The sequence below is a fragment of the Crotalus tigris genome, unplaced genomic scaffold (genome assembly GCF_016545835.1).
Source record: "Crotalus tigris isolate CLP2741 ecotype Arizona unplaced genomic scaffold, ASM1654583v1 scf7180000024337.5909745, whole genome shotgun sequence".
Taxonomy (NCBI): domain Eukaryota; kingdom Metazoa; phylum Chordata; class Lepidosauria; order Squamata; family Viperidae; genus Crotalus; species Crotalus tigris.
In genome coordinates, this window is record NW_024100507.1 from 5,332,178 (window position 1) to 5,359,262 (window position 27,085).

At 37.5% G+C, this 27,085-nt stretch overlaps 1 protein-coding gene across 1 annotated transcript; it reads left to right on the forward strand.

Annotated features, from left to right (window-relative positions):
* Positions 1-914: 914 nt before the first annotated feature.
* Positions 915-24,521, forward strand: SCGN (secretagogin, EF-hand calcium binding protein). The gene is made up of 11 exons (XM_039325519.1): positions 915-1,320; positions 2,115-2,185; positions 9,897-9,989; positions 10,808-10,897; positions 13,764-13,820; positions 14,414-14,491; positions 20,313-20,368; positions 20,661-20,706; positions 20,799-20,858; positions 22,431-22,499; positions 23,541-24,521. Exons 1-11 carry the CDS (start codon positions 1,248-1,250, stop codon positions 23,667-23,669), a joined length of 822 nt encoding a protein of 273 aa, XP_039181453.1. The 5' UTR covers positions 915-1,247; the 3' UTR covers positions 23,670-24,521.
* The last annotated feature ends 2,564 nt before the right edge of the window (positions 24,522-27,085 follow it).

The window sequence follows — 27,085 nt, forward strand, 5'->3', positions numbered from 1 at the left end:
TGGGTTGCTGCCTCAGCTGTTATGCAATCAATTCAAGTCTTTGCAAGGAATTCTCATTGTAAAAATGAACGTTGTAAGCAGAATGGAAATTGGAAAAAGTAGAAATATGAAATATCACTAGGATAAATAATCAAAGATTGAGTCTTATTCTTTCTGGTTTCTTCTTCTCATTATATTATGTTGTCTTATATGGAGCAGTATAAATAAAGTTTTCAGAAAGAAATGATTAAAGGCTAGCCACATGCAGTTAATTGCAGGATCTGAGAAAAGACAACAAAACAGCTAATAATTTTTTTTAAAAAAAATTGGAAGGTAATGGATAGTGCTAATAATTACCATCTTGCGCAACTGCAGCCTCAAAAACACCCAACACTAGCTTTCTGTCAAGGCTTGAAACCATTTAAAAACCCTAATTTAACATTCTACAAATAGTACTGCTTCTATGAGAGGCAGGGGAGCCTTCAGACCCATTTTGAATGCAGAAAATACTGTTGATTAATTAACCATGGATAATAAAGATTTCCTTTTCATATCCCTCAACAATGCTAAGTGTGTAGGAAATCTTTTTGAAAACACAGGTGATGCTTTAAAATGTCTCTGGCAGAATAGCTGTAACTCATAAGAACCACTGTAACCACGTAAGATTGATTTGCCTGTAATCATTAGGGTTAAAAAGTTACCCCACAAATGCACCCTGGCTTCTGATTAAATAATGAGAGGTTACTCATAGTCATTTCTTCACTTCTTCGTCTAAAGTTCGGGTGCTTTCCCCACCCACTAGACGGCACTTTGGGTTGTTGTTGTTGGTGGTGGTGGTGGTGGTGTGTGTGTGTGTGTGTGTGTGTGTGTGTTTAATAAAAAGACCAATGCCAAAACTTTATCAAATTGTCCAACAGAGACGTTTTCTCTGCAGCCCCCAGTGTAGATCTTAACGCTGTTCGCTCTGAAGCCGTCGCAAGTAAGGAGAGGACAACTTAATTTAAAGCACCATTTCGGTTCTCTTGCTTTCTGTGGGGAGTGCAGATGTCTGTCATCCCTACCAATTAATCACTTCGGAAACAACGATCCGTGCAGTTTCGCTTAATTTCCCCTCCTCTCAGAGATCGCTCTGACCGCCTCTCGAGGCAGCAGGTGGGAACTTGGGAGCGCTGGGCGGCTCCGCGGCTCCACAGTCGCTTTCCTTTTCCAGTCGCCGCCGCGGGTCGGTTCAAAGGCCGCCGTCCCAAAGTTTGGCCATCGTAAGCACCATGGACAGCGACCTCCTGCCCCGCTTGGACATGGCAAGTTTCCGGAGCCTCTGGCAGCGCTTCGACGCTGATGGTGAGTAAGAGGCGGGGGAGATGGGGGGGGGGGAGATGATAGGGCTAGGGCGCGGAGGGTCCTCGGGCAAAAACTTCTTTGGGATAAGCCTGTTTCCTTCTTCTGTAGGCTCCCCCCAAACGGGCCCTATGTTTGATTGAAATTTACGCTCTTGGGTTCCCTTCCCCCCTTGTCCTGAACTTTGTCTGTAACCGACGTGCTTCACTCTCGGATACAAGATGCCCTGTCAAGCTGCAAACGTTTTTGTCACTGGTTGGGGCAATTAATGGACGACCAGTTCGTTTGTTTACTCCTGAGTCGTTTTTAATGACTCGTTACTCACAGGGAGATTTTTCACCCTCGTGCCGTCACTTTGCTGAACACCTAATTCTTGCAGTTTTGCCTAATGTCTATGTATATTAACCCACACAGCGTGGTTTAATATTATTTATCCTTATTTACTTCCCCCTTTTATTGATGTTATTATTATTCTCTCTGTGGCTTTGCATGTACACTGAGTGCTTCGTTACCGGAGACAAATTATTTGTGTGTCGAATCACAGTTGGCCAAATAAAGTATCCAATTCAATTCATTTAAACAAGGTAAATAACTCATACATTAATTGCATATGTAGGGGGGAAAGGCTTTAGCAACAGAAAGGAACAAATCTGGGGCTTCTATGCATCTCAAGCTCCTTCGAAATATAGATTTAATCAATTTATGAAATAGGAATTGGTGATGTAAAGCATTGGGCTGGGGATCCATACACTAGTATTGCATACTCAGTAATATAGCTTATTTTATTTTATTTTTAGACAATGGCTACATAGAAGGAAAAGAGCTTGATAACTTTTTCTGTCATCTGCTTGAGATCCTGAGCAGTAAAGTAAGTACTCCATCTTATCTGCATGTAAGGATGACACGAACGAAAGCTTGTCCAGCTTATTCCTGGCTGGATTAAATACAGCAGAGCTGAACATCTGTTCTGGAACTCAGTTGTTTACCATGAGCAGTTGGGAGGAGAGGCTGAATTTTTTTTCTCCACCCATCCTCCACTGAAATGGCAGGCTGACTTTTTAAGACTCTCTGTGCAGAGTCTTGATTGTTCTGTATACTATGTTTGATCATGATGAGGTTATTTAACTATGTCCTTACATGTTCCTCCTACTGGTAATTCCCACCGCTAAAAATCATTTGCTACCTCAGAGTCTACTTCAGTTCCTTTCAAACAGTCTGAATACTGATGGCTCTGTGTTGATTCTCCACATTTGCCACCAACTCAGTGGTCATATTTCAGGCATAAGGCACACCTGTCTTTTTCAGGAAACTGCACCACCTGTTTAGTTTGATTAATGAGGATGAACCAAGAGGCTTGTGTATCCATGGAGCGGATGAAGGAGGTTGTAAAGCAGGTGTTCTGAGGCCTATGGAATCTGTAGGAACATTAGTTTTACAGATGTTGTATTCTGGGTTCCAAAATAATTAATATCGGATTTCTTTGGATTTACTGTATACTTGGATGCAAAGGTCTATAAATAAGGTACTACTTGGTTATTTTATTTCAGCAAGTGAATTGCCCTTTTATTTTAATTTTGATTACTTCCTGTTCAGAGGACGAAAAGAGATACACAAGCCTCCCTCTATGGTCTATTTTGCCTGTCCTTGAAAATGCAGAATTTTAATTTTAAAAAATTATAAAAGACATTGGCAATACTTTTATTACACTAACTGTGTATTTATTTACACAATAGTGAACAGACTTTCCAATTTCTAACCATTGCTAACCAGGCAACTTGTTGAAAAGCAGAAATGAGGGAAAGCTAAATTTGGGGTGTGTGAATGTGTTTAAATCATGTCTGAACTAAGGCTCCACTTTATATAAATATAAAGAATATAAGAATAATTTGCAAATATGTAAACTGAGATTATCAGGTCTAGAAATACGTTGTACTTCCTCAAGGTTGCCTAAAATAAAAAATAAAAAAAGGTTAAACTCTGAACCATTTATTAGAAGGCTAGTGTAAGCCTATGTATATGATCAGTTATCATTAAAATTAAAGTGTTACCAATTTAGAATAACTCTTTAACTCTTTGTCAACAAAAAAGAAATTTGAATGATAACTTTGTATTTCCATGTAATACCAAAAAATAAAGGAAGGCTATAGAGGGATAAATATTAACTGACGTAGTTCAATCAGTGGCTGAATTTTATTTATTTTTTTCTTTAAAAGTGAGGACACATTTCTAAATAGATGAACAGTAGGTTGGTCTCTGTTGCTCTCTCTGGAAGTATATATCCAATTTTATTTTTGACCTCTCTGTTTTCAGAGGCGAGATCTGCATGAAAACTGGCCATTTTAGCAGAGCATGTTTACTAAATTTTGTAGAAAGAACAATTTTCCATTTGACTAAATGGAATTATAGTATCACTGCAGACATTTCCCCAGTCATGAAGGAGCCAGAATTACCAGGCTTCTATTTTTCAATGCCTTAAGGTTTCTGGTAATCTTATTGTAATTGCAGGATCCTGGTTTGTTAGAATTTTGAGAAGAGAGAAAAAGAAATTGACAGGTGAAAGGAGAATACAACATTTCTTTCTCGTTTACCAATTACATTATGAAGAGAATGAATACTAACTAGTTATGCTGGGAAAAAGTTATGTTATACATACCTTCTAAAAATTAAAATCCTGGCCTTGTTAAGAAAGGAAATGAAAGGTTTAGATTTCTGGGAACTGATTTTCTGAAATGGATAAGACAACCTTCCACAATACAATTATTTCCTATAGAAGCCACATTTGTGAAACAGCCAATCACAGACCTAGCTGGTCATATGAACCCAGAACCTTGGACACAATATGGTTAAGTGGAGCATCTTATCCAACTTTGTATCTAAGGGGGGATTTACTTTATCTATCTTGTCCAGAGCTTTTCATGTTGTCCAAATCCAGACAAAGGAGCTTTATTTATCAAATTTATTTAGTCAGATTTATAAATCAAATTAAAAAAGAGCTCACTTGAAATTAATTCTTTCTTTAGTCCAGGTGGGAGACCATAGCAGCTGCAAAATGGAACCTTCTAATTGCTTTTCTCCCCTGTTTTTTCACCATTGCTATTCCACCATACTCAACCTGTAGGCACATGGGGCAGGTGAAATAGGCACAATGCATCACATCTCAACCCCGTTCGGCCACTGTGAGTTAAGACAAATCAGATGAGAAAAACAAGCCGCATGGGAAATAAGGCCATTGCAAAAGTAGTAGGATGGTGGTAAAACGACCACTTCTGATGTAATCGTAGTAGCCCTGGGTTTCTTAAGCAAACTGGCACCAAATCACAAGGTTAATTGGCCTACTTGAGGCTTGAGATAGGTTGAGTCAGCTTCAAACATGGAATATAAACAAGCCTTTTAAGGGCCACTTTGGTGATATTTCCAGAATTCATATCCATTTTTTTTTCAATTTAATTTATTAAATTCAATCCCCAAATCTTCCTGAAGATGCTTTCAGTCAAAGAATTTTTACCAAGATCTTGGACATGATATTATGGCTCCATTAGTGTCTCTAATATTTTTCTTTGGCTTTTTCTTTTGAGAATTATTTAGAATAGAAAAATTAGGATTACCAATTCTGAACTTTCTACTAATATTAACTGCAAAGACTAAACGGGGGGGGGGGTGTTCCTAGGGGCAAAATAAATCATTTTTAATAACATTTTCTTGTCCCAACCAGTTCTATCTTACAAATGAAGACATCTTCCCAGCCCATTAAATAAATATAACTAAGAACTTGGTGTGAATAAAGGCCAACAGCAGCTAAATAATTGGCAATTATGATTTCATGATGGGTATAGGTGGATAGAAAAGCCAAATCCAGTGGTGGGATTCAAATATGTGAACAACCAGTTCTCTGTGTGGATGCCACTTCCAGAAGTCCATTCTGGGCCTGGGCAACAAAAAATTAGCTACCAGTTCTGCCGAAGTGGTGCGAACCAGCTGAATCCCACCACTGGCCAAATCCATACTAAATATCTGATTAACTTTGTGACCAACCTTAATAATTAGATAAATGGACAGGCTGGAAGAACATCTATAGGACAAAATCATTTGTACAGGAAGGATTAAGTAAATTTCACCACGCCTGATCTTGACCTATCTGTGCCAGTCAGCCTATTAGCTTGGGATATATGCTTCCTCTGCCATATCTGTTTGGTGGGTCAGTCACATTTATGCATATTTTCAATATTGTTAACTGTAATAGACATTACCAATGGCTATAATCCTATAAATGGAGAATGGAAGATCTCCTCTCTTCTTTACAGTGATCTATCTATTCAATCTAGGATTATTTTGTAGACTATTTTGGAAATATCAAAGTGATACAAACATGCTTTCCAGGGTTATTTGCGAAAGAATAATTAGCTTCTATTTCTGTGCTTTGAAAATTTAAAGGGCATCAAGCAAACAAATAAGTACTAATGTGTACACTGAAAGTTATTTTTGTTTGAATAGCTAACATTTTCATAATTATTATTTTTAACCATTCCCTGTTGTTATTTTTTCCTAATGACCAATGGAGTCTCTGCTTGTTGGCATTTTCACTACTCTAATCTGTTCTCATTTTGTGTAAGAAAAGCAACTCCAGCTGGGAAAACAATAGAATGACAGAATTTGTCAAGTATGCAAAATGGGAAAAGAAACAATTGGAAGTCAGAAGACAAAATAGGGAATTGGGAGAGGTTTTTAACTGGCAAGATGCACCAAGGAATCTAGGAGTTAATTTTGAAATCTGGGTCCAGAGAAGAAATGGACTATTCACAACCCAGACATTCAGAAAGTCTCTTATTGTGGTTTTCTATCTACATTTAGCAAAATTTCATTATATTTTCCTCAGGGCTCTTGAGGGCTCCCCCTCCATTAAAGTAGCCAATCTTCCATTTTGAAAACTTGATAGCTGGACTCAGCTTTTCCTAGTTACTGTTTCCATGTACTTTAAAAGGAAAACTAGCTATTTGTTTTGAAATAAGAATAGTGGGTTAACCAGACAAATATTTTGCACGGCCTCACTAACAGGCTCACCCGTTATTCAGAGTTCATAAAAAACACATAGACTGGCTTCATCCAACATTCTTCATCAACTGTCAGCTGATTAAGTGCACCTTGTGCAATATCTACCAATATGGAACTTTTGAGCTTTTGAACTCTGAACATATAGATTAATCAAAACCACAATGCATTTTATATTAATATAAACAATTTTAACACTAATATAGAGCGTTACGTACAAAACTTTCTAGAAAAATATGAAGGTATCATATTCGAGACAAAAAAACTGATGCCCATACTATGGACAACTTATGGGAGGAGTTAAAAGAGAGAGAAATAGGATTCCTCAAGAATATCACACAACATGCATAACAGGAAGTTTAAGTAAAGAAAATTGCCTAAAGCAGGGGTGTCAAACTGCCGGCCTGCGTCATGGCAAAACCGTGCTGACCGCATTGCCAGCAATGGAAAAAAAGTTGTGATAAGTCGCGACATCATGTGATGTTGTGAGTTTGACACCCCTGGCCTAAAGAATAGCAGTACTAGAACTCAATCTCCTAGTTTCTAGCATGGTGCCTTAAGCACTCCAACAAACTGGTTCTTGACTAATGTTATTAGAAATCTAATTTTGTAATTAGAATTAGCTAGATATAATAATATGGTTTAAAATATTGCTTGCAAACAGTAACATTGCTAACTTGTTGATGAAATGTGTTTTAAGTAAAGAATTTGCTTCAAGTTAGATAAACCAATACATACATGCACATGCATTCAAGGATAAATTCTTAGTTGGCTATATAGCTTGGAGTTAAAACATATGAGCTATTAATTACTTAGCAATTTTATAAGAAAAAGGAAGCTGATGAGTTCAGCTGAATATGTTCTATTCTGTTATCCCTTTTATAGTATAATTTTCAAAACCTTAAATGATCTTGAACTTCTTTTATAGTTTCCATTTGGAAAGTCAAGTTGGAAGTTTAAATTATAATCATAGGTGATATTTTTAAAAATCAACCATGGAAATCAACCCACTTCTTTGTTCTACTTTCTGTAAGATCCTTCATTTGAGATAAAAATATCTGGAGATATTGGGGTTTTCAAAATCTTGTTTCCATATTTCTTGGAGCATAGACAAGTTTTAGCAATAAATAATACTCCGGTTTTGATGTTCTCTTGAATAATTTAAAGACCAGGTATCACATATTTGTATTGGCTTATTTCATCTCTGTTACCTTTTTATCATCCAGGATATTCTATTAATCAACAATTCTCAACTATTGCTATCCAATTCACTGGGCATAGCATCAAAGTAAATGGGTCCGTGGGTCTCCAGTGGAGGGCTCATTGGCAAATGATGACATGTGTTCAATGGCATCACACAAATGCTGTGACTTGTGCCAGCTGTTGGGAAGCAAGTTTGTAGTTGTGGTATTTAAGTCACGGTATTATTTTTGACATCATCATGGTTTGCTGCGGATACCACTAATCTCCCAGGTCACTTCCAATCCTTACACTCAATGGTTCTATGAAATAAAGGAGGAGCTATAAAAATATGCCTTAGAACATGGATCCATGTGGCCTCCTTGTGTTTGCATGACCTCAATTCATACACTTTTAAAGTTGCTCCAAAAAAATTCTGCCTAGGATGAAGTTCACCTGATTTTGCAATCAAATATCTTCAGGTTGAGGACAGGAAGCTGCCATTTTCTGATGGCAAGACTATCATCACTGAAGAGCAGAATCCTCAGTGACAACCTCCTCTCCTCCAGCCTGAATAAAACTGTCTGTAAAATAAGAAAAAGACTTTTAATATGCCAGCCAGCGACTCCGTGGTATAGTGGTAGATAAGACTATGCTATAACTCATTGCTATTTCAGTTCACTACAGAAGGGGTCCCCAATCTCCAGACTGTGGCTCAATACTGGGCCATGGCCAGTTTGGAACTGGGTCATGCAAGCTGCTGGCCTGTGCACACATGTGTGCAGCTTGACTTGTGCAAGAAGCAGGCCAGAGCACACAAACACAGCTCATCTTGAACGAAAGGTGAGCTGGTTCCCCTCTTTCTCCCTGCCAGGACACCAAGCCATAAAAGTTGGGGACTGCTGCATTACATAACATTTTTTATGGTTTTCCAAAAAGGGAGAATGTTTTTGAGTTCAACTACATAAAAGGATCTCTCACTTAAACAACCTGACCTGAGTGATGTATTTACCTTCTCTGATTTCTACATATTTAAGGCAATATTAGCCTTCTAGATTTGAATGAACTGGAATTTTCTATGCATAGCCTTCATCCCGAAATATAACTAGCTTCTCCCACAAGCCTCTGGTAACTGTAAAATAGGAAAATAATAAACATAGACGTTTTTTGATCTGGTCTAATTTCAAAGGCGGGCCCTGCCAAGCAAAATCAGTGTTAATTACAGTACTGTGTCCTTATGCAGCCAATCTTTTCAATGAACTATCTACTGCTTTATATAATTCTCACATAAATTTTATAAAGCTCTGAGAAACTTCCAAGAATTCACATGTGGGGCATCAAATATAATTATTTTCCAAACATTCCAGTAATGTTTAAATTTACTCAGATGTCTGCAGGCACATACCATAGTTGCTTTGGAGACAAAATGCAATCACCGTTTGTTGGTATTGGGATTTCAGATTCTGTCTTGGAAAGAGACTGAGTATAACTTTACTCTATTTATCAATAAAATACCATCAAAGTCTTGGAAGTCTAATTATTAATTCTGAACACTAAAAAATGTGCAATATGGAATATTTGGGGGGGGTTAGTATGTGAAAAAGTGGAAAGGATTTAGACTGCAGGTAATCTTTGACATAACCATTCATTTTCTAACCATTCGAAGTTTCAGTGGCATTGAAACAGTAACTTAGGACTGTTTTTCACACTTAACGACAGTTGCAGCATCCCTGTGGTCACATGATCAAAATTTGGATGTTTGGCAACTGCCGTGTATTTATGATGGTTGCAGCATCATAGGATCACATTTTGTGACCTTCCAACAAGCAAAGTCGATGGGGAAGTCAGATTCATTTAACAACTGTGTTACTAACTTAACCACTGCAGTGATTCACTTAACGGTGGCATGAAAGGTCATAAAATGGGTCAAAACTCACTTAACAACTGTCTTGCTTAGCAGTGGAAATTTTGGGATCAACTGTGGTCATAAGTCGAGGACTACCTATAATTGCAGAGGCTGTGATTCTCTACAACTTCTTATTCTGTACTACACGTGTGGATATATGGTTGCGTGCTGCTCCTCCATTTATAAATGCCTACAAGACAAGATAGCAAGTATATTTAATTGAGAATCTTTCCTAGAAGAGTAGATTAAATTTATTTTTAGACTTAAAGTTGCTGTAATCCTTTTTCTTTCAGTACAGAGTGCCAACTGGAACTTTTCCATGGGTGATCTTAAAGAAACATAAAAGGGCCATAATATTGTATGAATGTTGTATAATGGTGTATCAGAATTACAACTGGAGCCATAATCCTATCACCTTTAGCCCATTAGGTTTGTTTTTTTGTGACAGAGCACCATTACAGAAGAAGAGCTTCAGAGGGTGAAAAAACAATTAATATCAACCTTCAGTGTGACTGATGATGGACGCTTACAAATACAAGAGGTATCTACCTCTTTTCTTCTTTTGGGACTTTAGAAAATGTATCATAGAGCAAGGGTCCTCAACCCCTGGTCCATGGACCGGTACCGAGCCACGGCATGCCAGCAATCAGGCCGCACAAACAAGCAAAGCCCCATCCGTGGGATGCAGGCAGCACACAAAACCACGCACTCTTCAGTCCGTGGAAAAACCTCTCATCATGTAACCAGTCCCTGGTGCCCAAAAGGTTGGGGACCTCAGGCATAGAGAATTGAACACACCCAAGTGCCAGTTTTAATACAAGGAATTTGTTGTATCTTAGATGTTGCTGCTGTTTTCTTATTTCAGCTATTTCTTATTTCCTATTTTTGAAAATAATCCTAGCAGGAGTGTTCACAGGATGTGGTCAAAAAAGTTAAGATGGCAGTCACGGTGATATGAACTCTGCCCACATTTTATGTGTGTCACTCATATGATATCAATAAAAAACCATGTTTGTCCATTTTTGTTTTAACTGTATTATGAATAAAAAAATAAAAAAAAACCAGGTAGAGCTTCAAACTCCTCATTGTGGGTGTCATCTTACTTTTTGACCAAATTCAAACAGCTCTGAGTCCTGTAAACATACAGATCAGGGGCATTGTGGAGGTGGGGAGGGGAAATAAAAAAAGGTTAAAAAATCAAGATATTTGCATGATTGAAGGCCCATTCTTTTTTCACATGTGTCACAAGTGTGAGACATATTCAAAAGGACAGGGGAAGCCCTCTTAACCTTTTTTTGACCCTGGTACAGATTGAGGACTCTGAATATTAAACAATATTAATAATTTATGTTATTTTAGCTTGCAAATATGATTTTGACTGAGGAAGACAACTTTCTGCAACTTTTCCAAAGAGAAACTCCTTTGAATAACAGTGTGGAGTTCATGCGGGTGGGTAAGAGTTCTTGCTGCATGCTCTGTTTTTGAAGTAACAACTGTCGTTGATTTTTATTTCACTCATTCCACTGCCTCAAATAAAGTAAGTACTGGAGGATTGGGTTTTTAAAGTACAGTATATTGCTGAGATGAGAGGAGCTAAACCTCTTTTTTTGGTACTGAAAAGTAAATTTATCAGGGACAAATTTATCAGTCCTTGATTTACAACAGTTCATTTCGTGACTGTTCAAAGTTACTGAACGGCACTGAAAAAAGTGACCTGTGACCATTTTTCAGTTACAATCTTTGTAGCATCCCCATGATAAAAATGTGATCAAAATTCAGATGCCTGACAACTGGTTCATACTTATGACCACTGCTGAGTCCCAAGATCATGTGATCCCCTTTTGCAACCTTCTGACAAGCAAAGTCAATGGGGAAGCCAGATTCACTTAACAACTGGATAATAACTTGTCAACTGCAGTGAGTCACTTAACAATTGTGGCAAAAAGGTCGTAAAATGGGGCAAAACTCACTTAACAAATGTCTTACTTAACAACAGAAATTTTAGGCTCAATTGTAGTCGTTAGTTGAGGACTACCTGCATACTGTTATTGAAAAGCAGGGAGGTAAATCATATGTGGGCATGGAATATTAGCATCTTTTCTTCTACAAAATTTCCTTGAGATGCATCTTGAATCATAGACCCAAATCTTTTTGTGTTCTGTAATACATAATCTCTTATTTGTGTGTGGTTTGCTGTGAAAGTGACAACATACACTTCTTGACACAGGTAATTATATAATTATAATATCATAACCTAGCCTAGCCTAGCCTACACTTCCCTACCCTATCCTACCCTGCCCTGCCCTGCCCTGCCCTGCCATGCCATGCCATACCATACCATACCATACCATACCATACCATACCTTACCATACCATACTTCTTTCTCTAGCTGCTTATTCAGTTCACAAATTACTATCTTATCTTTCTTTGAAGCAAATACAACCACAAAAGAGCTGTGTGTTTTGAACTGTGCAAATGTCAGCCTTTGGCTTAACAAGCTACAGATATCAGAAGGTTTAATGGATAGCTCAGGTTTACTTCACACAGGAAGAAATAAAAGCTGCACCATCTCCCCTATTTTTCCATGTAGTTTTATGGTCAGATTTCTGTTACGAAAAATATCTTAGCAACATGTTTGTCCTGAGCGCCATAGACTCTTACATAGAAAAAATAACTAGTAAACAAGTTTTTGGTCAATAAACTGAGAAAGACGCAACAGCTTTTAACACATCACCAAGAAGATGCACAACTTAACCAGCTTTTGTATGACTCCTGAGATGTGTAGATTGTCCTAGTAGTTCAGAAATTATTATCATTTCTTATCCTATGAAGATAATTCTACACCTGGTTAGAACAGATTTTATGGCTTATCAGTTTCAGCCTCAAAATGCAGTTTGAGATAAGCTATATTGTTTGCACAGCAATATCCTGGCCTGGATGTGCAATCATGGAAACCACACGTCCAGACTGAACTAGCCTGTCTATAATCTGTCCTCTTTTCAGGCGGGAAAAAAAACCCGTTATACACAGGTGAGCAGGGAATATTCCAACCAGTTTGCAGAATCCTATATCTCTAGATCTTTCAGGAATGAACATCAATTTTGTGTTGTCACTGCTGAAATAAGCCATATGTGTGCATGTGTGAGATTGCATGTCTGCAGGTACAAGTGTGCACAGTAACACAAACAAGTGAGGCCTGTAATAAAATGGGATAGTGCGTAGAGTATGTCGTGGACAAAGTAAATGTAGCAAATAAAATGGAGGCTGCACCCTTTTCTTCCCTGTCTTTGAGATGTGACCAGGATCAAACCCAGTTTATTTCTTTGCCTAATCCTATCAGGCCAAAATTGACCTCCCTGCCCCCAGACAAAGCCTCTTGCAATCCCATCTAAACCTAAGAACAGAAGTCTCTGTTGACAATGAAATCTGAGGGAAGCCTCATAAGGCTAACTCTAACCATCTCTCTTCAATAAGGGACACCCCTCATTTGCTCAATATGCCAAGTCCTGAACAATGGGCTTCCCCAGAAGTGATTTGTCACATTCCTTGGCTATAGGACCCTCCCTGACCTAACAAACAGTGTGCATGAAATATTTCCTTTCCAAACCATTATGAGAAGAAAGGCTCGATATGGTAGTACAGGTAGTCCTCAACTTATAACAATTCATTTAGTGACCGCTCAAAGTTACAACGGCCTTGAAAAAAGCGACTTATGATTGGTTTTCACATTTATAACCATGGCAGCATCCCCATGGTCACATAATCACACTTCAGATGCTTGGCAACTGACTCGTATTGATGACAGTGGCAGTGTCCTGGGGATCGTGTGATTCCCCTTTTGCAACTTTCTGACAAGCAAAGTCAATGGGCAAGCCTGATTCGTTTAACAACTGTGTTACTGATTTAACAACTGCAGTGATTCACTTAACAACTGTGGCAAGCAAGGGCATACAATGAGGCAAAACTCACTTAAGAACTGTCCCACTTAGCAACAGAAATCTTGGGCTCAATTGTGGTCAGTTGAGGGCTACCTGAATATATAACCTTCTTTCTCAAATTCTTTCTTGTGATTTGGCGACTAAGCAATATAGACAGTTCCATGAAACTCATCTAATGAATCAGATTAACAGAACATGTTCTATGTTACATATTTTGCTTTTTAGTGGTACAACCACTTCCTCGGGCTTTCTGTATTCTGAACCAGTAGCATTGTAACGGTCCTGCGAGAAATCTACCAAAGGATTTATCAGTGAGGTTAGGGTGTTAATTCGAGAACATGTCTTGTAAAATATCACATTTTTTTCTTTTCTACAGATTTGGCGTCATTATGATGCTGACAGCAGTGGCTTTATTTCAGCTGGTGAACTCCGAGTAAGTTCTGGGCTTGCTGGAACTTTATCCAGATACTGCTTTTGTTATTAGTTATTCTTTGATTACCTTTGCGCATTACCTGTACTAAGCACAGTTCCAGGTAAGCCACCTTTCCCAAGGGTGACTAGAAACTGCAATTAAATTTCCTTGGGGGGTTGGCAATTGTGGATGGGATTAAGACCCAAAATGAATAGGTCCACAATGTGCCTATAGACAATATTTTCGGGTTAATTTATTATTTCTTTCCCTCTTTTAGAGGAGCTATTTTCTTTTTAAAATAGTGGAAACCTGCTGTGTCTATTTTCAACTACAGAGACAGAAATACCTCTGGAAGCCAAAACGAAGTTGGCCATCCATAAATTATGCTTGAGACTTATAGGAATCAAGCTCTTGAGTCATGCATATTGTTCTAGGACCGGGGTAGGCAACCTTGGTTCTTTTATGACTTGTGGACTTCAACTCCTAGAATTCCTGAACCAGCTGGCTCAGGAATTTTGGGAGTTGAAGTCCACAAGTCATAAAAGAGCCAAGGTTGCCTAGCCCTGTCTAGGATGATGCTGAAACATAACTTCTATTCTCTTTCCTGAACTTAGGACTTTCTGCAAGATCTGTTTCGGCAGCATGGAAAAAACGTTTCCAAGGCAAAACTGCAAGAATATACTGATACTATGGTAAACTAAAATTTCTTAATATTATAGTAATTCCTAAATCTCTGAAGCAGCCTGAAGATTTTTAACCTATTTGGATGTGTGTAGCAAAAGATGAAAAAAAATATCATACACAAAACATATACGTAGGATTTAAGGCTCATTTCAAACAGCAATCTTCTATCTTCAGAAATATAATGCAAAGAAAAAAATGGAAATGGTAGAGCAAGAGCAAAGAGGAAATGAAGTAAGGAGAGCTCTGAGAAGGGGGTTGAACTAGATGACCTCACAAGAACCGTCCAATTCTGGAACTCTATATCAGTGGTTTTGGGTAAGGAAGGAAAAAGCTTGGGAAGTCCTGCTTTAAGGAGGCAGAAAGCTTGCTAAGATGTTGACGAGGGATGCTCATATTCTTGTTCTAAATCAAAAACATTCTTTCAGCTTTTGGGGCTGTGGCAACAGCTTGAATGTGTAAAAGGCAAACGCCTTGCAGAATGTCGGCAACCAAAAGTAAATTTTCAGATGCAAGATATTAATTCAGGCTGACTCTGCAACCACATTAGTCCAATGTTATTATTATTTCATCTTTATTGGCTGCCAGTTTATTTCCATGCTCAGTTTAAACTGCTGGTTTGGTGTTTATAGTACTAACAGCACAATATATCTACTTAGCCTTAAAAGCCACTAATTTCAATGATTTTATATTCAAGTTAAGTGCATATAGATTACCATTTAAATGGCCTAAGCATGTAAGCCTTTTCCATTTCAATATTTCTTACAACCTTTTTTTAAAAAAAGCTCACTCAGGAACACTTACCCCAAAGACATGTTTAGTTTGTTTAGTCCTAGTTATTATTATTTTTCTTCATTATGTTTTCTTTCCATGCATCTAGCAATTTTTGAGATATTTTATCTCAATTATGTTGAACTCATTTTAAATATTATATACATAAAAAGTTTAGTGGATTAAGGACTAGGATTATTAGCACACAGAGAGAAGAAGTCCTGAGTATCTTTTATTACATTTCACTTCCACAAATAGAATAAACCTGTAAATAACAATTGATTAAATGGCCAATTTTAAACTGGGCAGGCAAATTTTTCAGACCTAAAGGCCATACACAGCAGCATGCAAACACATAGATAACCCAGTCCTTTGCTAAGATCATTGGACGAGACTTTTATTCTCATGTTTCAGTAAGATGCATTTGGTGATAATTCAAAGGATAGTCTTTTTAGTAGTGGGCCCCTTGGGGATCCAGCAATAGTGTCGCTGGCATTCCTTAGCAAACCTTTGCATGTCAGTGGGATCAAAGGAGGATGAACAAAGCCATAATGCCATCATCCTAGGAGTGATAGGGGAAGGTTTAGCCAGTGAACTAAAACGACCAAGTTAACATGCTGCAAGTCTATCACCCAGCACTCATCATGGGGGCATCATGTTCTCTAAGCATAATGCAAGGCTATGCAAATTCTCTTTTTATTTGTGGCTAGCTAACCATATACATTGTCCATATTGAGTGGGGGAGAGTTGAGAGTATTTTGGGGGTGCTAATTGGCTGATGATTTGCCAAAACATTTATTTTCCCCAATATCAATATAACTTGTGTAATGACAATCAAAAAGAGTCTGATCACATTAATTAATATATCTCCCTAAAAAAAAGGAAACTTAATTTGTAGTTAGTTTGTCCTTGCTCATATTGATGAAGATTCTCAGCCATCCAGGTAGAATTGTATCATTGCTGATCTTTCTCATATGGCTCTCTATTGTCTCTGTATAGCAGTGCAGTTCTCTATAAATGCTGTCTCCATTAATTTGAGCATCCAGCCTTACAAGCCGTCCAGATATACTTGATGGCCAAGTAGTTGCTAACTCTATGGTATGACCTAGTAGCATTCTGCAATTCACAAAGCTACATTTTGTCTATGCCATGTGCAAGGAAAGCTCATTACTAGCATATTCATCTGCAAATCACACCACCTACCCTGCCAAAATAATCATTGAGATTATTATTCATTGGCTAAAATAGCAGGTCATGATAATATCTAGCCAGCTATCAGCAATGGGCTTTCCTTTCCAGGGGACAATATGCTTTCATCAGATATAGGAGCACCTTTTACCCATGTGCAATTTAAAGGAAGTGCTATAAATTAATTGATTTGGATGGATGATGAGACCGTTTCCCATATTTGTCCAAATAGTTGATGAGTAATTTAGTTTATCAGATTCCTGCTCCCAAAAAATAGTTTTGAACGATAAATTGTTTGGGTCCTACATAATCCATGGCATTATCTATTTAGCTTTTCTTTTAAAATTATTCCAGTGCAGTAAGAGAGCACATCCTATGTACTTTAATACATTAAGCCCATCAAAACAATTTGAGAAGAGTTTTCAAAGAAAAGGAAAGGGTACATTAGAAAACAATTGTGCTCTTTGGGACATGATGCTAAAGCACAGTTTAGCTAGCAGTTGAGGCATCAGGCTAGAAACTGGGAAACTGTGCAAAGTCGTGCCTTAGGCATGAAAGCTAGCTGCGTAACTTTGGGCCAATTTCTCAGACCAACCATGTCACAAGGTTGTTGTTGTTGTAGGGAATATGGAAGGAGGAAGGAGTATTAGATATATTTGCCACCCTGAGTTATTTATAAAAATAATAAAGATGGGATATAAATGATAAGGGAGGGTGCGGTGGCCTAGCACTTAAGATGCCGGAAGATTGGTAGTTTGAGACCCAAGTGCCACGTGACAGGGTGAGCTCCCATTCTTGCCCCAGCTCCTGTCCGTTCCAAAGCTTGCAAATGCAAGTAGATAAATAGGTACCATTTCAGTGGGAAGGCAAGTGTTCCATGGGCTTCAGCGTACAGTCATGCCGGCCCCATGACCACAAAAGCTTCTTCGGACAAAGCTGTCTCCCTTGGCTAAGAAACTGGGATGAGCAGGCCCCCTAGAGTCAGAGATGACTGGATAGAGGAAACCTTTACCTTTTTAGAAATACTTAATAAAAATAAAAAGGAACCTGGCCTCTCTGCAGGCTACATGTTTTTCTTGTTGCACTGGTATGAAAGGTGACTTTTGCTTTCAGCTCAGTTCAGCCACATGTTGCAGTAATGACAGAATTCACAAACCTAAATAAACCTCAGGAAGAGGAAAGGACATGTCATGAGTAAAATTAACTATTTATCAACAATTACTTATTTCGCTGTACAGTATTGTAAAGGAGAAGCGAAGGCTTTTGAGCTTGCCAGAAGAAGAGAAGGGCAAAGAAAGGATGTAAACTGTAGAAGAAGCTAAGCTCATCCTCGCAGTAGCAAATCATGATTCATACCATGGAACTGGGTGATGATCTCAGACAATGAGCCAGGTGCAAGAAAAGATTCAATAAAACTCTAATTCATGCAGTGCTGGTATGATTTTATACGAGATTGCCAAAATGTCCTGCTAGAAACGGCCAAAGTCTTGTAATATCTCGTTATCTCACACGAGTTAGGCATTTTCATAGGACAGCAAGTGAGTTTTCTCATTATTATTTTGAAGACTTGGCAATGCCCGTGGGCATCTGGTGAGCAGGCAGGGCATCACCAACCCCTAGTTTTCTGTCTTGGCAATGCCATTCTGATTACTGTTAAAAAATTCATCACATGTCAATTCCAATAGATCAATGAAGGCGCCAATAGAAAACAGAGTTGCTCTCCCAGTTCAGCCAGGCATCTCAATTAGTCATCTTTTGTGAAATGAGGCCAGCTGTACCCTTACATTGTGGTTAATAGTTGAGGTATTTCTGATTAATAATCCAAGTTCATTAACGTTTTGTCAATGGGAACTGATAGAAAGTTAGAGATCTCACTATATCAGAGCATGACTCCTCCTCCAATTGAGGGTTTGTGCGGCACATGTTGAGCGGGTCTGATGGAGAGATAATGAGATGCAGAAATTGGCAATTTGTAAGATGCAAAGATAAAGAGAGAAGCTGCTCACTTGATCTTGGGAATACTTTTGTAGAAGGACCTTTCTAGACACCACTCATATACTGTATAGTATTTCTAAAAAAGCTTGAGCATCCATTTGGCTACATTAGGAGTGTCCACCTTGGCAACATTAAGACCTGTAGATTTCAGCTCCTAGAATTCCCCAGATGGAATGCTGGGAGTTGAAGTCCACAAGTCTTAAAGTTGCCAAGCCTGCCACCCCTGGCCTACATTTTGCACTCTTCTGACAAAAACTAAATCATATGCTGTAGGAGTACAGGGTACTGAGTGTGAGATGGCACTAATCTTCTAAACCACTGAGCCTGAAGATTAAAGGATAGAAAGATGAGATACTATGCAACATATGGATACGCTCACATTTTCCCCCATGGGTTTTTTTTTTCAGCTTTCCTAATGGTAGCATTAATAAAATAAAGATTAAACACTATCCCAGTTTTGAATATTTTAGAACTAGAGCTAAGCTGTGCAGTTTGCCAAATCACCTTCCCACATATAAAACATTAAATCCAGCTTCTCAACCTCCTTTTATTATACCGGTAGTTTATTCCATTCACTATTTCCTTCACTCTTTCTTCCTTTCATTCTGAAAAAGCATTGCCCTTCCCCCCCCTTTTGTTGTTTTGTGATATAATAGCAGGAAAAGGGCAAAAAGGGTGGGGCAAAAAGTAAACCAACCAACAAGAACAAAAATGATAAGAATACAGTTAAGTGAAATTAGAATATACTTCAGAGCACAGAGAAAGCTTTTTACATTAATAAATTTTGATACCAAGAGGCTGAAATTTCTTAATTAAATCTGATTTTTACAAGACAAAGCTTTTTGGTAGTCTCAAATGTTTCTAGGCAGCTCAGCAAGATGATGGATAAGCACAATTTTTCTGATGGCCTATGACAGGGCTCTCCAAACTTGACAACTCGAAGACTTGTAGACTTCAACCCCCAAAATTCCTCAACCAGCCATGCTGAAGTTTACAAGTGTTTAAGTTGCCGGGTTTGGAGAGCCCTGGCCTATGGCTTCCAAGAACAAGTTCAGAAGACCTGCTCCTGCAAACTTCTCCCCAGTAGTTCCCCCCAGTGCACTAGAACTGCTTCCATCAGAAATGTTGGCCTGTAGAACTTTTGGCCATGCTAGTAGAAATGTCTGGGAATTGTAATTTCAGTACCTAAGGATGCATGTCTGGGACAAGATGCTGTTGACATCTTAGGCCTATAGTATTTACATAGGTACTTACCCATGACTCCCAAACAATACATAATAAAGTCTTACCATAAGTCAAATGCAAAAGCCTAAATTTTAAGCACTCCCCCATCAATTGTTCCTTTATGACTTACATTTAATTCTTGATTTGTCCCTACAGTTTGTTAAGGCTGACCAAATTATCTTATCCTAAAATTACATTCTTCAGATTTTTAGCCTATCTCATCCTCAAAGGCTTTTGGGCTGCAGATTTATACATGCTTTCCAGGGACCAAACACTATTGAAGGTAGTAGCACCTTGTTTTGAATCAACCTAGACTAAAAAAACACGACATTCCATCAGTGGTTAGGAAAAAGTTGGAAAGTGGGAGAAAAAAGGTAAATATTTTGCTTATGTATTCAATGCCTGCTAGCTGAAAGAAGAGTCACAAAACATTCTTTTAAAGTTATGACTTGAACAGTCCAAATATCCCTAGGAGAAATCTATGACGGACTTAGGAACATCTTTGGATCACAACATAATTCTGCCTGCTGTGACTCAAAGTAATTTGAATGTATTATTCTGATTAGTAAAATACTATTGGTTTGGGGTGTTGGTTTTTTTTTTTCCCTAACTCTCCTAGTCTTAATCATTTCACTTCCACTATTTGCTTTGTAGATGAAGCTCTTTGACAAAAACAAAGATGGCAGGCTGGATCTGAATGACCTGGCAAGGTAAATATTTGATTTGTTTGGAGTGGCTTCAGTAGCTTACTTCTCCACTGAGTCACTCTGCCCCCAAACCAATTCTGGATGTATTTACACCTGTTGTGCTAAAAGCTGAAGGCTCAGGACTTGCTTTTCCTGGATGCAAGGTGACAATGCACCACATCACAAACTACTGCTTCCAGAAATGTCTGCTAACTTCCTGTGAAATTTCCTCTCTTTCTGAGCTCTGTCAAGCACAACTGTCTATTTCTGTGGAAATGAAGTCTCAGAAAATAATGGTTTAACTCTTTTCATACAGGATTTTAGCTCTTCAGGAAAATTTTCTCCTTCAATTTAAACTGGATGTAAGTACAGTAATTTGCAGGGAACTTGATTATTCCTTTTTTTGCTGTATATAGTTTTTATTTCCAAAATTAATTCCTGTTCTTTGATTCAGGCTTCGAGTGCAGAAGAAAGAAAAAGAGATTTTGAGAAAATCTTTGCACACTATGATGTTGTAAGAGTTTTATTATTACTATTTGGGATTACTGACCCTGCAATACAGCAAATGATAGTTGCCTGTTTTATGAATGCTGTTCTTTATTGGAAGACATTTCAAATACTCTGTATCTAATTTAAAGATAAGTTAAAGATAATCTATGAAGGGGAAATAACTCCTTGAACTTGTCCATCATTAATTAGTCCTATTTAGGCATGCAAATCATGGGTGTCTGTGGGTGTCCTCATCCAAATGGCTCAGTAATGTAATTTGCATTGAAATTACATAATTCACCTTATTTGCATAATCATTACCCAGGTGACATTATTGTGACCTGTACCAGACAGTTAAACTACAAGTCACCTGATTATAAGGCTTCACACAGTGTAGAAATGGATATTGCTTTATTTAAATTATAATTATTTTTAAATATGTATGCATACAAATCCATGTTCTCTGTGGCAACATAGTGACCAATGTTACATGTCACCCCATTCATATTTAAAATAATTGTAGGGATTATTATAGCTGTTTTGCTGGGCAAATGGGTCAACAGGGCATTATCCAGATAAATACTGCTCTTGGTGGAAGGCATTTTCTGCCTTCCATTTCTTAAAATGTCAAAAAAACATTTTTTTAAATTTGTTAGGGATGTCAAAACTTTTCAAAGAGGTATTTAGCAACAAGCAAGAGTGTGTATCTATTTTGTGATTATTAAGGCAGCAGTATTTTTATTTATTTTTTGGGCAAGGATCATGAGTTACTTCAGAAGCCGATCCTGACTATCTTCCATTCATAGTAATTTTTGCCCTCTAGGTCCTCTAGGTACAAATGCAGATAATTCTGGTCTCTAAATGTAATACATTTTAACCAGGTACAGATGAAGACTATAGGCAGAGGAAAGCTTCTCTATCTATGAAGGTTTCCTATGTCATATTTCATTTCATTTTTATGGGCAGGAATTGCACAAAGAATCTCCATGGATAGATGAAGATCTTAGCTTTCAAAGCCAACTGTGTACAATAAGAAGCAGACCAATAGAATTATGTAAAGGAGGCCAGCATACTTGCTTCCTCATTTTATTTGTGCAGATGACACACATGTAATGTGCTTGTAGAAAGTGTATAACTCTTATTGATCTGGTCCATGTGGTAGAAAAAGCTTGATGCTCATATCCCATTAGTCTCTAATATGCCACAGCTCTTGTGAGAGTTATGAGTCTACTTCAGGGGTCTTCAAAGTTGGCCCATTTATGACTTGTGAACTTCAACTCCCAGAATTCCTCAGCCAGCATGCCTGGCTGAGGAATTCTGGGAGTTGAAGTCCACAAGTCATAAAAGGGCCAACTTTGAAGATCCCTGGTCTACTTGTTCCCAAAGCTGAGAGGACAGGAATAAGGCCGTAATTTTTTTCCTTATGGATTCTGGTAATTTTCTTTTTTCTTTCCCATGAGATCCTTCTTATTGTTTAATTTGGCACAAAATATCTACAAGAATATAGGTTTAAGGTTGAGTATATTATTGCCAGAAAGAGAAGAAAAGTATGCAGATAGATATGTCAACATTTTTACTCCACAAATTTATATTCCAGAGTAAGACAGGAGCTCTTGAAGGTCCAGAAGTTGATGGGTTTGTAAAAGATATGATAGAACTTGTCAAGGTAAGTTCACTGTTTTTTATGTTTTGTGCACATTATTTTTTTAAGCTAAAAGTTGCTCTCAGTCCTAGATCAATTAGACCACCTATGAATGTTTCCATCCGGCTCTTTAATGACTGAACAAAATAAGCTGCATACATTTTCTCCTTTTTGGGAAATGAAGAAGAGAAGAATGGGAAATTGTGATGTAACATGAAGAACTTTTGCGTACACTACAGCTTGTCTTGTTCAAATTATCAATACTTCCTCAATTGTTGCCCTTCCCCATCCTTCCTCCCAGACATAAATATTTGCTGGTAATGTACTAACCATGTGTTTCAGCTCCACAGAATGTATTTCTTCCAATCTTCCCCAATCTGATAACTGCCTTTATGTTAAATTACATCTGCCATTACCCTCAAAGATCAAGCAATTACCTAGCTCGGTTAGGGATAATAGTAGTTAAGGTTCAAAATATCTGAAAGAGCCACAATTCAAGAAGACTGTTTCATGTGATGTGTTTTTTTAAAAAAAATTAAATCTATTACCCTGGAATACAACTCCATTATTTCTCATTCTCCTAGCAAATGACACCAACTGGATATAACCTTGATGGGCTAGGAAGCTAAGTAGGGACTCAGGCCTTGTTTATATTTGAACTTTGAAGGAATAGTTATATTGGACTTTGAAGGAATAGTTATATTGGACTTTGAAGGAATAGTTAGAGGCTAAGCTGGGAAATGAAAAAAACAACATGGAAGAGGCAGAATCAGGCTCTGGTATAGATTGATGTTATGCCTACTGGTGTGTAATTCGTTTTGGCAATCATGTGTTATTCCCCTGTGTTGTGTTCAGTTGTATGTTATTTTAATTTTTCTAGATTTTTTTTTAGGTGTTGTATTGCTTTTAACTGTATGCTGCTAAACCTCTGGTCTTATAAATTAAATTAATCAAATCAAATAAATAAATATAGATTGCCTTATTGCTAAAAATGACTATTTGTTTTACGCAGTATGCTTTTATCTTGTTCTTTCTTTTTCTTTCTCTCTCTTATTATTGTTATAGCCCAGCATTACTGGTACAGATCTGGATAAATTCCGAGAGATCCTGCTTCATCATTGTGATGTGAACAAGGATGGAAAAATTCAAAAAGCTGAACTTGCCTTATGTCTGGGAATTAAAATTACCCCATAGGTATACTTTTCCTATGGTCTAACAGTTTTTTTTCTTTTGTGAAAACTTGTGAAAACATTTGTGAAACCTTTTTCAGTACTATGTAATAATCTACTATATTAAATTTTAGAAGATAGGCTCATAAAGGTTAATGATATTCAAATTAGCAAGTATGTATTTGGAAGTATGTGTTCAGATAGAAAATGTGATGAGTAGCAACTGGTTCTGTGTTGTTCAAAGGAGATATTATCTCTCATAGTCTTATACATTTCTGATCAATTTGAAAGTTCTGTGATTGCTGCAACAAGATAAGTTTCTGCTACAAGACTTTTTATTTTGCTTTAATATTTTCATTCCCTGGGCTGTGTCCTTCATAGTGTTCCCTTTGTTTTGTCCCTTCCTACTTTCAAGTACAGTAGAGGTAGTCCTCAATTTACAACTGTGACAGAGCCTGCCCATTAAAGACATAAGTTGCAACATTTATAAAGTGGGTTATCATGTGACCAATCCAATTTTACAACTTTTTTGCCACAGTCACTAAGCAAATGCGGTTGATAAGTGAATCCATTTTTGTTATGGGATATTTTTGCCCAAAACCACAAATACATGTTAATTTTCAGCAAAAACATCGTAGATCATGGTCATGTGACTGTGGGACGCTGCAAACAGCCATAAATGTGGTCTGCTTGTCAAGTGCCCAAAACACGGTGACTTGATTGTGAGGGAAGGCACTATGGAACTATGTCGTAGCTTCAAATGATCGCTAAATGACCAGTTATAAGTTGAGGATTACCTGTATGGCCTTTGAAACTCACATTGGGGTTTTTTGTAAGAACTTTTCCAGAAAAATAAAGCTCAACAGTTGATAACACAGAGTACAACTGGAATCTGTATTATTTATTATATATCCATAAGTTCCTGGGTATCCTATGTGTGAAAATTCTTTGTCTTTTTCATGCCCTATCTCCAAAGACAGGAGACGACATAGCTGGGAATTGGGAAGTATTGCTTTATATAGTTAGTCCTTGACTTACAACAGTTCATTTAGTGACATTTCAAAGTTACAACAGCACTGAAAATGTGTCTTGCGACCATTCCAGCATCCCCGTGGTTACGTGATCAAAATTCAGATGCTTGGCAACTGACTCGTATTCATGACAGTCTCAGTGTCCCCTTTTGCGAACTTCTGACCAGCAAAATCAATGGGGAAGCCAGATTCACTTAACAACCAGGTTACTAACTTATTCACTGCGGTGATTCACTTAACAACTGAAGCGAGAAAAGTCGTAAAGTGAGGCAAAACTCACTTAACAAATGTCTCATTTAACAACAGAAATTTTAGGCTCAGTTGTGGTCGTAAATTGAGGACTACCTGTAAATATTTATTTTTAAAAGCTATTTCATTTTCCTACCATTAAAAAGAATTCCAAAGCTTTGTTTGGTTTATAACAGATATAAAGATAAATAAAAATAGCTAATATGTTCCTTAGTAATGGTTTTACTTCCATTTTTTTATTCTGCCTCCAAATGCCTTTCTGATAAGTTCGTGTTGTAGAACATTATTTACATTCTAGCAAGTTTAGAAGATCAAAATGAATTGCTAATAGAGAGGAGGCGGAATATTTGTATTTAATGTGCACTTAGACCTAAGCAAAATTATACGAGGAAAAACAAAAGTCATAACACAGTTTTAATATCAGCAACGTAGCTATTTAATAATCAGATTTTTTTAAAAAAAATTCTCAGGATTGTCATCATTTAAATTCCCAACAGGTTATTGCACTGAAAAAAAAAGTCCTTCCAAATTTATAAAGGACCTGAAAAAAGGAACAAATTAAACCTCCTCTTTAAACCTAAGGGAGTTGCATACTTAGGAGAGCCATACCAAAGCTTTTTTTAACTGAAATACCAAATGCTCACAACACAAGGAAAAATGGGAAAAACTTAACAGTATTTTGTGCCACTATTTCATACTGTGGTTTGTTGTTCCTTTCCTATAATTAGCCAGCTGTACCTCTTTTTCTTTCTTCCATTTTTCATTGTTAGCCAAACATACCAGCTACAATTTAAAAAAAAAACCAGTATTGTTTGCTTAAGTACTTAATGGAACAAAATAAGCTCCATTTTCTTTGTATAGTGAGCTTTGTTAATGCTTCTTGAACAGAAGCAATGCCAACTAGAGAACCCACAGTTTACAAACATTGGTGCACATCCCTTCAGAGCCAGTCCCTGATGTTCACTGATATAGATTTCTTTCTTGCATTAAAAATGTTATTGTAACTCAGGCTAGCCACTCAGTATTTTTCTCCCTTTCTGTACATATGTTATTAATGCACTTAACTATGGGCATCTTTCTCCATCAAAGCTGACACCAGACACAGCATAGAAAAACACAAAGTAGTAGTGTGAGATCGGAAGACGTGAAGAGACCAGGCCACAGAATCACCTAGTCAGGCACAACTGAATGCATAACATCATCATCATGATCACAATGGGCATCTTTAACATGTAGTTGTATGACATGTAATTTTTATAAATAGACTAGTTCCATGTGCAGAACCCAAGATCTTGACTATTGATATATGTGCTGGCTAAGAATCATAATACATGATTTTAACATAGTGATGAAATGCCTGCCTCCCCGTATTGCTTAGAATAATATATCTTCAGAGGGTACTGTAAAGGTAGATATGTAAATCTGATCCCTGAATCAGACTTAACACATATTGAATGAACATAGAAGTCAGTCCAATTTCCAGTGGCAATTGCAGGAGCAACTCTGTGGCTCCTTCTAACTGACAGACCAAATTGAAATTGCTATTAGAATGCCACTTTTAGAAAAGAAGACTTATGATATTTTATTGGAAATGGTTCTGAATAATTTCTCAAAGCCTTTGAAGAAATTGCTACTAGTTTTAGACAATGAAGAATACCAAATTTCTGAAGGGAAAGGAGTGATGGGGGGGGGGGAATAAGAAAGCACATTAAAAAAATTATCTTGGTTTCCTTGGTAGCATGAATTTGCAATGCACAAAGGAAACTTAGCAAGGGAATAGAATGCAAACAGCTTTTTAGGTTGATCAAAATTTTTGGAAAATGTAACAGTAGTCCCTTTCTCCCTGTGATTTTGTTTATCGATTTCTCTCTATCTCCTTGTCCTATTATAGAGAAATAAAAGGGTTTTTTATTTTTAAAATTGGACCACATTCCAAATTTCCATTCATTTTTGTATTGCTTTCAGATTTTCTAATCAAGCAAGCTTTCATGGCAACGTTGCTAACAGTTACAAAACTCAGCCAAAGCAAACTGGAATCCTGTTTTGGCTCTCTCCCTGTACCCATCATGGCACATTTTTATATTCTTCACAATTTGCCATCAGCTGCAGGTGCAGATGCAACTATTCCAGAAACAATGCTGGGATTGTGCTAGTCATGCTG

What these genes read in the sequence shown, in the direction of transcription:
- SCGN (XM_039325519.1), top strand. Translation starts at nt 1,248, where the DNA reads ATGGACAGCGACCTCCTGCCCCGCTTGGACATGGCAAGTTTCCGGAGC. An exon ending in GCAGCGCTTCGACGCTGATG is followed by an intron (nt 1,321 to 2,114) that starts GTGAGTAAGAGG and finishes TTTTATTTTTAG; the next exon opens with ACAATGGCTACATAGAAGGA. An exon ending in TTGAGATCCTGAGCAGTAAA is followed by an intron (nt 2,186 to 9,896) that starts GTAAGTACTCCA and finishes TTTTTGTGACAG; the next exon opens with AGCACCATTACAGAAGAAGA.